Source organism: Cynocephalus volans, chromosome 5 (genome assembly GCF_027409185.1).
Source record: "Cynocephalus volans isolate mCynVol1 chromosome 5, mCynVol1.pri, whole genome shotgun sequence".
NCBI classification, from domain to species: Eukaryota; Metazoa; Chordata; class Mammalia; order Dermoptera; family Cynocephalidae; genus Cynocephalus; species Cynocephalus volans.
The window spans coordinates 149,760,051-149,772,862 of record NC_084464.1 but is presented as its reverse complement, the minus strand read 5'-3'; the positions used below and the strand labels follow the sequence as shown (position 1 = coordinate 149,772,862).

Genomic DNA, 12,812 nt, shown 5'->3' with positions numbered 1-12,812 from the left:
AACAAATATGCTGAACCCTTCACCCTTTCTCAGCTTGGACAGGCTGATCACTGAAGAAAGATCTTGAGAAATAACCTTGTGAGCTTGTCAGCCTGAGAATTGTTAACGCTGTTTGGGTGAGAGGATGTATCAGCTGACGTCTTTTAGGAATCTTGGACAAGAGATGGTAATGAGGGGAAGTGAATCCATGACAGTCCTACCTGGTTTATGAACAAAAAAGCCAAGATCAAGGACAGCCCCAAGTTCTCCTAACAGAGGAGGAGCACGATAACAGTTTAAATGTGTGCCTTTTCATAGTGCCAAGAAAGCCAACTTCTAAAAGTTAACACCCGGAAATATGTGATCGATTTGATCCTGGGAACAGGAAAAAGCACATTAATATTCACTGAGTACCCATTAATGAGCCAAACAGTATTCACTGCTTTTCAGTATCTTACTTTATTACAGCACAAGAAGCAAAAGGGCACAGTGAAATGTGCTGCACCAAATCAACTGCATTAATCCCAATAAAAGGAAAAGAAAAATCCCTACTAAAATATTTGTCCAAATAAACATTATTTTTCTATGCCACAGGGCCATAACACTGCTAAACTGTATGAAGAGGTCTGTAACCAATATCACCAGCAATCTAGTCCATTAAAGCTGCATATGATTTCTGCAGACAGATCTGAAAGCAACTGGACTTTTGGGTGACGTTATGTTTTGGGGAAAAAAGTGTCCTGATGGGAAGGGGATTTTAAACATCTGTATAAAAAAGTGTATTTCTTCATTTATATCCACCATTGTCATAAATTCAGCTACAGTAATCCTCAAAAGAAGTACAAATGTTTAAGGATGGTTGCAGATCAGCAGATAAGAAATGCCATTTTGCTAGATTTCCAAGCACAATAGCAGGAAAAACAGAACATGTGAGAACATCTATAAAAAGGAAGTTAATATGAACAAGACTGAAATGTTCATTTTGGAAAAGCCAAGGATCACACCAGTCCCCTAAGAACACTTAAGTTTCCTTCACGTGGTGCCTTTGATACAACCTGTTCTTTTCATTACCTATAAATCTCGGTCTCATTCCGACCCCTCAACTCTACCTACACACAACTCCAAAGCGGGCTGTGCTAATAAGCAACCGGGGGACAGTGAGTCCCACAGAGAAAAGACAAAAATCTCCTCCTTTAGCAATGATCACATCGTAGATGCTAATTCTTTCTGGAAAGGAAAAGTGCTAGATGCTTAAAACAATAAATAACCCACTGAGGACGAGGGAAGAATTTAATGAGCTAAAATTCAAGGAGAATTATCATTTCACTGGCTGCTCCTACTTTCCTCCTCCCAAATGGGAAAGACCCTGGCCAAAGCTTAGCTTGAAACTCTACCTCATAACAAAATATTGCTTTCTCTGCGGAGACTTGAGCAGGGCAGTTAAAAGGAACCACCCACTCCCCAGGCAGAGGACCAAGTGTAAAACAATAGTATGACACAGATCTGCAGACATTTGATGTGCAGCCTGTGGGGGTGCTGTAGAGTTTAGATAACATGAAAACTATGCTTCTCTAAGTCAGTGATTTTTAAGCAGGGGGTGGGGGGCAAGTGTCCAGAATATGAAGAGAGAGAGGGAAAAGGGAAGACAGATGTGATTTGGAAAGTTATGTTGAATATAATAATTTTGTATCTAGCAAATAAAATGCATTAAAAGATTTTAACTACATAAAGTACAGCCCCACCCTCCTGGCTAGAAGATAAAATTTATCTTCTCCTATCAATATTTTGAAAAGAGCACGTACTTGTATGAGAATCTCACGTATGAGATTTGTATATACATCAAAAACTAGAATGGGTTAAAAAAAAAAAAAGGTTGAAAGCTTTTTAAAAAAAAAATAATTGTGGTTTTCTATTACCTGGGCCCTCTGAAACCTGTTTCTATATCCTTCAAACACTATCCACACAGTTCAGAAAACAAAGTTCAAAATGAAGGATGTTACTTTAAAATGTTAATAATAAGTGCTTTCTCCAGCAAAGATGTGCTTTTAAAATTACAATAACAAAAGAGACTAAAAGAAATTTAGGATTCTTTAGTGAAAATACTCATGTCACCTGGCATCTCTCCAGTGCCACTCAGGGCACACAATGAGCTAGCTGAGGATCCAAATATAAAAATCCAGTCCCTGCCTGCAAGACTTTCTGCTGGGATCTTCAAGATAGGCATGCACAAGGCAAACCACTGACATGAAAAAATAGTAAACACTCGATTTCCACTCATTTCCTCACACAACTTGCAAAGGAAGTTTGACTACAATTAAACATCTGCACAGACACTGTCATTGGTGACTGGCCCCTGTGTGTTGGACGGTCATCTGTCACACGCAGTAGAGAATGGGTCTTGAGGGAAGAGAGTGATTCTACCACATGGAGGTGGCCCCTCACTTGATCTTTTGCTTTTGACAAATGGGGACACACTGGTTTATGTGAGCCTAGATCAGTGTTTTATGGGTCGCACTGTGTCTCACAGCAGATTCTTCGCGTTTTCTAATGAGACAGGCAGTGTCCATGGAAATCTTATGTAGCATGGCCTTGACTATCACATGGCAAAGTCCTAGAGTTCAGTGTTTTTCTTTTTTAGAAAATGTCACTTTTATAAAATGTCAAAATTTCCGAATTGGTTAATATGACAACAGACAAGTAGCTGTCAGATTTGCCTGTGCTGTGTGGTTGCCCTCATGAAATCAGATGTGCCTGAGGAAGATTCTTCTGGAAGCGGGACTGAGAAGGGGTCAGAGGGTTGGGAGGAAATTCACAACATGGAGACATCTAAGAGATTCTCGCAAGAAGCTGGTGCACAGATCTGGAACTGAGAATGGTCTGGGGGTATGGAAATACAGGCTGACATTCACCAACGTATAGATGGCAGTCACAATCAGAAGCCTGAATACGATTCCCCAAGGGAAACAGAATGGGAAGGAAAAGGGGTTGAAGTACATCCTTGGGGAGCTCTAATCTTCAAAGGTAAGAGAAGAGGAGCCAATGATAGAGACCATGGTGTGGCCTTGGAGTTAGGGAGGGCAGGAAGGGGCATTTTCACACAGGTGTGGTCAACAGGTTTAAATGACACTCAGTAGTCAAGCAAGATAAAAGCAAAAAATACATTTTTGGCAATCAGGAATTCATCAATGACTTTACTATAGAATCGGGCATTAGCAACCATGCCTGGTATGTTCTTGCCATTTGAGTAAAGAGTGTGTTTCCTACATACAGAGATTTCATTCAGGCAGAATTTTTCACCAGCAGATTCCCTGTTTACTTGTAAATTTTTCTAACTTAAATATCTATCTTTTTATTTGAAATTAACCATAAGATTATTGCTTTGTAGTTATGAATCAACATCCACACTTTCCTGTAATACAAGCAAACTATCAAATAGGAATGTTAAAATACCCATGTGGCTACTCTAAAATAAAAATGTCAAACCATTTTCATTTGGATGATGTATACTTTGGCAAGATAAAAAGATGACAACTGCAAAAAAGATATTTCCCCTACTTCATGCCCACCCAGTGATCTTATCCTGAGAGAATTTTTTTCCTTTCAGGAATTGGGTGCATTTTTTTTTTCTTCACTCTCATCTGTGATCAGTAGAACAGATTACAGCCTTTAAAACTTATAAGAACTTTCTCATGGTTATTACATAAATCAGAATAACTACAAGCCAATGGACAACTGGGAATTATGATTACAGTATTTATCTACCAAATTTTTCCCCCAAAGGGTAATAAATGACCTTCCTTTTTAAAAATGTTCCTAAGTTCCGCTTACTTCATCATTCAACTTATTTACTGCTCAATGTATGAAAAGAGAAAATCAAAGGTATTTGGTTGTGTCCAAAATGCTGGAAAAGATAGCTAATTTCTCTTGAAATGAGCTAGATACTTACAAAAGTCATGACAGATGATAAAAGGAAAATGCAACCTCAAGTACAGTAATGGATGTACTTTGAATGTTTCATCAAATATAATTCCCTTCAAACTCTAGGAAAAAATATATTAAAAAAATTGGACAGAGAGAGAGAGAGAGAGAGAGAGAGAGAGAGAGAGAGAGTGTGTGTGTGTACGTGGTAAGGGAGATCTCCTTCATGTGACAAAGACTTAGAACCATGGAGCACAAAATGAGGAAATGTTCAGGTTATGGTTCCCAGGGCAGCACTAAGTGAGCCACACTCCACAGAGGCCAGACAGCCCCCAGGATTTACATTTATGTCATTAGCCCCATACTCTAATACATACAGTGTGTTCATGTTCATGCAAACTGATATCGCTGTGGGAAATTCGGCTTTGCATTTCCTGACATTTATGCTTCCAATTCTGAACCTCCTGCAGCATATCAACAGATGGCTGCATTCCACTTCCTTTGAGAAACTCTCCAGGCTTCAAATGCCTTTTCAGGAAAGTGAGGAATTTGGGTGCAGTGAGAAGGCCACTACAGGTAGAGTCACATGATCTGGGTTCATGTCCAGACTCTGGTCCTTACCAGCAACAACAATCAAGGCCAAGGCTCTCAGTGAGCATAATACCTTTACGGATTTTAGAGTTGTAACACGCATGAGATAACATATACAAAAAAGCCTTGAAACTAACTCTCCACCCACATATAAGGTGCTTTATTGTGGTGGATTATGTTGAAGACCTTCCCATGAAGATTCTATGTCCTTAAAAAACATTCACATTGGACAGAAAGGGGTAAAAAAGGGAGCCAGGCTCTGCTGATGGTGCAGGAAAGCTAACAGGTTATATGAAAGGTGACGTTGCCAGCCTGTTCTCTGCAGGACACACACCTAGAGCCCTTCTTCCTGCAGTGGTGACAGCTCTCTTTTGTGTAATACATGTGCACCTCCCTTCCCCATCTGGCCCCTGAGGACTACTGTCATTGGCCACAGGTGAGTGCAAAGTAACATGGACTCCATGAAGACTGAACTTAACCCCACAGTTTAGAAGAGTGTTAAAGTTCCAGACGAAGCTTCCCATAGAAAAGTAGGAAGCTACATCAATGTGATTCCATTGTGTTATTTGTTAAACTGGCTTCACAACCCCATGAACCTAACACCATTTATAATGTTATGTCTATGTGAAAATACACTCCATGCTCAAAACAACCTTTAAACATCTGGAGCATAATCCAGTGAGACTGAAATTAGAATATTTTGCCTATAAGATATAGGAAGGGCATCCAAAAAAGGGGCAAATGTAGGGAAAGGTAGAGACAGATGGTGCTTTAATAACATTTTTACTCATATACTTGATATAAGAACATTGTTTCTCCTAAATTTCCATTTCTCAGCTTAAATCTTGAACCATCTAAGACTAATAACATAAGTCTGTTAACTTACATGGCTCCCTCTTGATCTCTGCCCATTAGTTTCAGCCCATTCTCTCACAAATCCTTTTCTCAACACTGCTAAATATAATGGACTGATTTTCCTGGCATTTAAAACGTTCTGTTCACCTCCTTCTCTGGTGTTAGTTAAGTAATGCAATAATCAGGCAGAAGCAAGAATGAAAAGAATAGGAGGCAACACTGAAACAAATACCCAAACGTCAGTCAAGGAAAGCTCGGGGGCCTACGTTATCCCTATCGAGTAACCTGGGTATCTGCTTAGCACAGGACTGTGGTGCCCAGGAGCGTCCGGGGCTATTTTCTCCATCTCACACATAGAAGGTGGGAAAAGAGAGGAGCTCACGTTGATGAAGCTGTCCTGTGTGCACACGTCTAACCAGTGTGGCCCACCCCTGCCCTCTCAAAAAGGTGCACTGCCTCCCTTCTGAGAGTGATCCTGGACAGCTGGTGACAAGCCCAGGGCCTCAAGGAGGGGACAGCATTCAGTTCGCTTCAGCTTGCTTCTCTTAAATACAAATGTCTCTGGGATTATAAACAGTTGGAATAAAACAATAGTGAACTCAACACAAGTCTAATGTCTTGGGCCTTGGTCTCTCTGATGTTCCACTTCTGAGTTGGTAGGTGCTTTTTGGTTTTAAAGACTAGTGATTAGACTTTGTGTAATTATGCTGACATGGGACAGTGGTTAAAAACAGGCTGGAGTGCCACCTCCATGAGTATTTAATTATATGATCTTTGGAAAGCCTCTTCTCTGGGCCTCAGTTTCCTCATCTGTAATACGGGGAGAATTATGCTCCTGCCTAATAGAGTAAGTGCGCTGAATCAGTAAGATAACATGAGTTTTCAGTAAGACAGAGCCTGGCTCAGAGTAACCACTCAGTCAATTAATGTTACTGTCATTACAAACATTACTGTTTTCAGCGTAGCCTCTTCTATTAAAAAGAATTGTCACGTAACTCACCTGGCCCGGTTTAAAAGCCAGAATTTTAGTTTTCTTCCCCCTTTGAAAGAGAGATTATTCTTTTTTTTTTTTTTTTAAGAAGTCATCATTTCACAGATATAATATAAATACATTTAGAGTTTTCCTAATTCACCTTTAAAAGCTTTTTATAAGCCATGCTATGTGCTGAATTTAAACTAAAAACGATTTTGTGATAGTTTAGCTTTGCTCAAAAAAACCAGACACTTTGGGGCTGGCCCATGGCTCACTCGGGAGAGTGTGGTGCTGATAACACCGGGGCCACGAGTTCGGATCCCTATATAGGGATGGCCGGTTAGCTCACTTGGGAGAGTGTGGTGCTGACAACACCAAGGCCACGGGTTCGGATCCCTATATAGGAATGGCCAGTCCGTGGCTCACTTGGGAGAGCGTGGTGCTGATAACACCAAGTCAAGGGTTAAGATCCTCTTACAGGTCATCTTTTAAAAAAAAAACCCAGACACTTTGAACCTTCAAATGTGAAAGAACTATTTTTTTTTTTTCTTCTTTCTTCTGTTGAATATGAGTTTTGAGGGTTTCTGTGCTCAGGAGGAGGAGGAGGAGCAGAAACGAGATCCTCTGAGAAAAACAAAATAAAATGGTTCTCTTCTTTCTAGGTTATTTCTTCTGCACGCAGATGGGGTTTACCTCATTTGTCCCAGCTGGTCATCATCTTCCAGCTGTGCCCTAACCACAGGTTCAGAGGAGACTCTCAAGGGAGCAGGGCCCTGTGCTGTCTGCCAACCTCTCTCTTCCATCGAGAGGGGCACTACTCCATCTCGTATCAAATCTCACCTCAGACTGGTTTTGGCATCATGGTGAAATCACCAGGGTGAGGAAGAAGGTATCTTCAAATCTTGGCTAATTCCCAAATGGTGGAACCAAATGTCACTCCTGCAAAAGTCTGGGAAGCTGAGTGTGGGGGCCTGCATTTGGGTGGAAGAAGCTGGAGGAAGGATGGGGATCCCTTAGCCCTACCCAAAAACATGAGCTCCAGAGCTTTGGCTTAGTGACATCCGATGCTCCACAGCATATGGCTAATCTGGACAAATGCCCAGACATTCTTCTCCTCCCCCACTCTAGGATATGCATGGAAATTCATAATGCATCTCTCAAAGCCTGAAAGTGATGCACAGAAATAAAGCAGGACACTTATTCTTAATTTTCAATGATACACTCCAACAGGCATAAGCTATAAAGCTACCAAGCGAAGACGTCTATTCTGTTTTCTGTGAAACTCTCAGAAAGCAACCTCAAGTTTTCATGCTCAGGCTCCATGGAGATTTTATGCATAATCAGTATCCACAGAATATCCTTAGATTTAGATAGGCTGATAGAGAAAGGATCTATTTATACTTAACTAACTCAATGTTCTGCAAAATTATAGGCCCTGGAAGTAATAATTGTTCAATCAGGAATCCCCTGCAGACATGTTTTGAAGTGGCTTCTGACTGACAGAAGAATCACGGGAAGGAAGAGGTCCATCGCTTTGGAAGAAAGAGTTTCTGTTACATTACTTTACATTGAAAATACTCCTGTTCAGGTCCAGAGGGTGAGCCTGGCCTGGTCAAAGCTGTGCACCCACTCTGGCCAGTCCCTCCTCTCTCTGGGACATGGTCTCTTAGTTTTGTTTTTGGTTTAGCTCCTCAGCCGACATATTGTCAGGAGACCTCACAGATACACAGTCACTCTCTCCTTCCTTCTATCCATACATTGGAGGCATGTTGTACCAGGCTTCCAGTCAGGGATGCCAGGTCACACTACTAGTTCATCTACTTACGATTTGATTGACCCATATAATTATTTAATCCCATTCTCACAACAGCCCTATGAGGCACGGAGTGTTACACCTGTTCTGCATATGAGGAAGCAGGCTTAGGGCAATTAAACGGCAGCTAAAGCTTGAAGCCAGAGCTGTCTGTCCCAAAGCCTATGCTCTACTGCTTAATGAAGTCACAAATGTTGTGCCTGACCCCAAACCTTAGAAGGCAGTTCCTACTACCTGCAGCAGGCTGCCTGACAACTTGAAGGTCACCCTACACCTGTAAGGCTACCTGTATTTTAGAAGGTGGTAGATAGGACTCTAAAGTTACATAGTCACACCCTGATGCTCAAACCCCTCACACTGAGCTTCAGAAATCTCCAACCAGATGCCCAACAGGGGTCTTGTTCCATGTCAGGTACAAATAAGCACAAAAGAAATGCTGTGTCTTTCTACAGAACAGCCATAATCCTTAGCTCAATCTCCTCTTTCCCTGACTCTTTTACCATTGTCAATAACAAGACTATAATCTTAAAATGTACTTTTATGCACTGTTAATTAAACTGGACAACAAAAATCCCAACCTGCTGTTACATTCATACTTCTAGTGTTTTTCACAGTGAAGCTTTTCCAAGGGTGTGGCAAGTGTGGACGGAGCCTGTCCCAGGACACTAACCTGTGCCTGGGTGCTCTTGTACCACTGTGTCCTCTAGAGGGCCAGTTGGCCCTTTGAGTGGACGGTCCACACATTACCATGGCTCCGAGGAGGGCTAGAATTCCTGCTAAGGAAACAAATGGCAAGGGTTTTCTTTCCCCAATTTCTTCTTGTAGAAATAAAGCACAGAGATAGAGACAGTTCAATCATCAGGCAGAAGCAAGGAGGCATGTCAGGGGGAGGTATGTGACTGGTGAAATGCTACCTGCTAGTATGACAACTGCTAAGACACATGCTGTTGTTTGAGATGGGATGCGATCCTGTTGTAGGCAGGTAGGCCAGGTAGAGGATCCAAATACCAGAGACCAAGAACACTTCAAGACACAGGGGAGCCCTGAACCTTTCTTTCCATTTTTTTGGCTACAAAGGTTAAGCAATAATAATAGCAAAAGGTGACAGCTTCTAAGATTCAAGGTGGTGCCGCTATAAGTACTCAGGACTTAGGAAAAAAATGTGTGTGCAATATCAACTATTAAAGGGAACCTTCTTGTATATATGAAAACAGGAACGTTACCCAATTTGTAGATTCTCTAGAAAGTCCAGCAACTTAATCGTTCTCGAAGTTAGGGTGAGATTCATCCCAAAGTACAGAGTCAAGGTGATTTATTTCCATAATAAAAAAGTATTTTGAAAAATGTCTTTGTTTTTCAAAAATACAGCTACAACTAGCAAGTGTCTGTGACAGCTGTGAAAACACTCAATTGCCCATGAAGGTATTTTCTATTTTCACCATAGCTGTTCAGTGCAGGGCAAGGTTTATTTCCCTCTTCCCTAAGCTTCCAAATCAAAAATTCTGGGCTCTGAAATGCAAAGCATTGTCCTTGAATTTTCTTGAATAGCCTGCCACCATGTGGTGACCACTAAAAACACACATAGGTTCAGGTTTAATTACAAGATCATGTTCCTGACCTGTCTTAAAACAAGAATTACATAATTAAGATCCACTAATTCCAATTCTGTCGAGACACCTGCTCTCCCTGGGCTGCACCACAATTGCTCACTCTGCAACATGAGGAACATGTGTTTTTAGATATTTTCTGCAGTAATTAATTACATTCACTGCGCTCATTTTATTTAACTTCACTTTGTTTAAAATTTGTGAGCTGCGCTGTTATTTTTTTTGAAATGAAAACTTTACTAACCATTTCAGACATGAAAATGTAAAAGAACAATAGAACACACTGGGATATCCATTGCCCAGTTTAAGAAAAAAGGCATGAAAGTCCTGGGTCTCCTTTCCAAACACATCCACGTCCTGGCCCAGTAAATGTTTTTTTGATTTGCTTCATAGTTTCCATGCATTTGTTTATACTTTTACTTCATATGCATGTAGCCCCCAAATATATATAGATAGTATTGCTTTTAGACATATATAGATGATGTTACATAAAACATATCCTTCTGCAACTTGCTTCTTGCAACGAATGCTCTTAAAAATTCTTCCATGTTGATACTCACAGCTCTAGCTTATTAATTTTCACTGTCGTATGTCATTCCGTTTTATGTCTATATATATTCTATGTACAACTGTATTGATTTATCCATTTTCCCTGATGAGCATTTAGATCACAGTTTATAATTTTTTTTTGCATTATTAACATGCTGCTCTGACCATCCTTAACCTTGTTTTCTTGTATATATGAGTATGTACAAGAGTTTGTCTCTGATATATATCCACAGTGACATTCCTAGGTCAAAGAGTACTCAAACTCTACTAAATTGCTTTCCAAAGTGCTTATTTCAATTTAAATTCCATACAGCAATATAGAAGTTCATATAGTCCACAAATTTTTGAATATTTGTAACTGTCACTTTTAACCTACGGCCAATACGATTGGTGAGTAAAAACAGTAGGAAGCTAGACAGCTTTTCATGTGTCTTTTGACCACTGACTTCCTTGTCTGTTAATTGCCTGTCATCTGCCTCCATTCTTCTAAAGGATTGTCTTTGTCTTACAGGAGTCTTAACTAACTTATAGGAGTCTTTTATAAGATACTTATTATCAGCTAAATGTTTGTTGTAAATATCTTCCAGTCTACAGCTGTCTTTTCACTTTTTAAATAATTTCTTTTCAGAAAGAAAAGTTATATTTTCTTTAGCAATTTGTGCTTTTTGGAGTCTCTTTAAACTATCCTTTCTATCCCAGCATCCTAAAAGCACACTCCAGCAATTTTTCTAAAAGTTTTACAGTTTTGCTTTCCACATTCGTCTTTAAACTAGAAGTGATTTTGTACGTAGTGTCAGGTTGGTATTCCTGTTTTACCTATATGTACATATATATAACCAGTTAAGTCAGCATCATTTTTTAATAGTCAGTCTTTCTCCCATTGATCTGCAATAACTGCTCCCAAGTTTCCACATATGCATGAATTTGTTTCCAAGCTTCTTCTAGAAGTTCCAATAGACTATTTGTCTGCCACATTATCCTAATTACTATAAATGTATAATAATTCATACTATGTGATTGGGTATGTTTCCCACCTAGTTTTTCTACAAAAGTGTCTTGATTATTTTTGCTCTTTATGCTTCCATACAAATTTTAGAATCAGTTTGTCAAATTTTATGAGAAAAATCATGTCAGGATTCTGATTCAAATTTATAGATTAATTTGGGGAGAATTAATATCTTTAAGATACTGAGTCTTCTTATCCATGAATATGGTATCCCTGCTTTTATTAAGGTCTTCCTAATGACTTTAATCAAAATTACATAATTACTTTCAAAAGATCATACATAACTTTTGTTATTTTACTCCCAGGTAACTTATACTTCCTTTGCTATTATAAATTGTTTCTTTTTAAAATTTTAATTTAATAACTTTGTGTTGCTAGTGTTTAAAAATGCAACTGTTTTTTGTATGCTAATCTTATATCCAAGAACCCTGCTAAACTATTATTAATTCTCACATCTTTTTATATAGATTCTCTTAGGCTTTTTATGTGGATAATCATATCATCTAGGATTAATGACTGTTGTCTTCTTTTCCAACCATAAATTTTCTTCCTTTTTTTTAAAATATTATGCATTGTCTAGGAACTCTAGTACAATGCTGATTAGGAGAACTGATAATAGGCACCCTTGTCTGTCCTATTTTAAACGTTTCTAACATTTTCACTATTAAGTAGAGTATTTGCTATAAACTTTTGTCGCCATTTTATCAGGTTAAGGAATTCCTTTAAATTCCCAGTGTAGCAGGGTTTAAAAAAATCACAATAGATACTGGATTTTATCAAATGACTGTTCTGCATCTACTATGATGAGAATATGGTTTTTAATCTGGCAATATGGTGAATTACAGTAATAGATTTTCTGACTTTAAACCACCCTGGCAATCCTAAAATAAACCCAATTTAGTACTGTATCCAGTTTTCTAACATTTTACCCATGATTATCTCATTTATATTCTAAGTGAAACTGGCATCTAGTCCTTATCTGGTTGTGGCACTCATAAAATGAATGTGGTACATGTTCCTTCTTTTTCCATTTACTGGAGAAAAGATTAGATTAGATTAGAATGATCTGTTCTTTGTTTGACAGAGCTCATTTGCAAAACCACTTGTTGGCTTTTTTTTTTTTATCTGTTTGTCTGGCGAGTAGATTGATTCAATGTTTTTATGAATATAGGTCTACTCAATTTTCTTTCTCTAACTTAAGTTAAATGTTCAGCTTCTACATTTCCAGCCTTTCTTCTTTTCTAATATAAGCATTCAAGTTGCTATGTTTCTAACACGAAATTCACCTTGCTTTGCAGTTGAGGTGTCTTCCACTGGGAGCTCATTGTCATGGACCCTCTTCTTTGGAATAGGCATTGGATGGCAGCTTCCAAAGTTCCATGGGCCCCTATGACCAAGATCTTCTTTCCATCTAAGTTGACACCTACCAGCCAAATGAAAATTCAATATTATAATCAAAACTTCAGAGCTTTCCTCCCATACTGCCTTAACTTAAGGATTTATACCCTTTTAAAACTTGGC

At 39.1% G+C, this 12,812-nt stretch overlaps 1 protein-coding gene across 1 annotated transcript in view; it reads right to left on the bottom strand.

Annotated features, from left to right (window-relative positions):
- The window catches only part of MTHFD1L (methylenetetrahydrofolate dehydrogenase (NADP+ dependent) 1 like), a 182,248-nt gene that overhangs the window by 154,608 nt on the left and 14,828 nt on the right, over window positions 1-12,812 (bottom strand). The window contains exon 8 of the mRNA XM_063098373.1: window positions 12,578-12,714. Within this exon, the coding sequence (XP_062954443.1) occupies window positions 12,578-12,714 (137 nt within the window). The remainder of the gene's footprint in view (window positions 1-12,577; window positions 12,715-12,812) is intronic.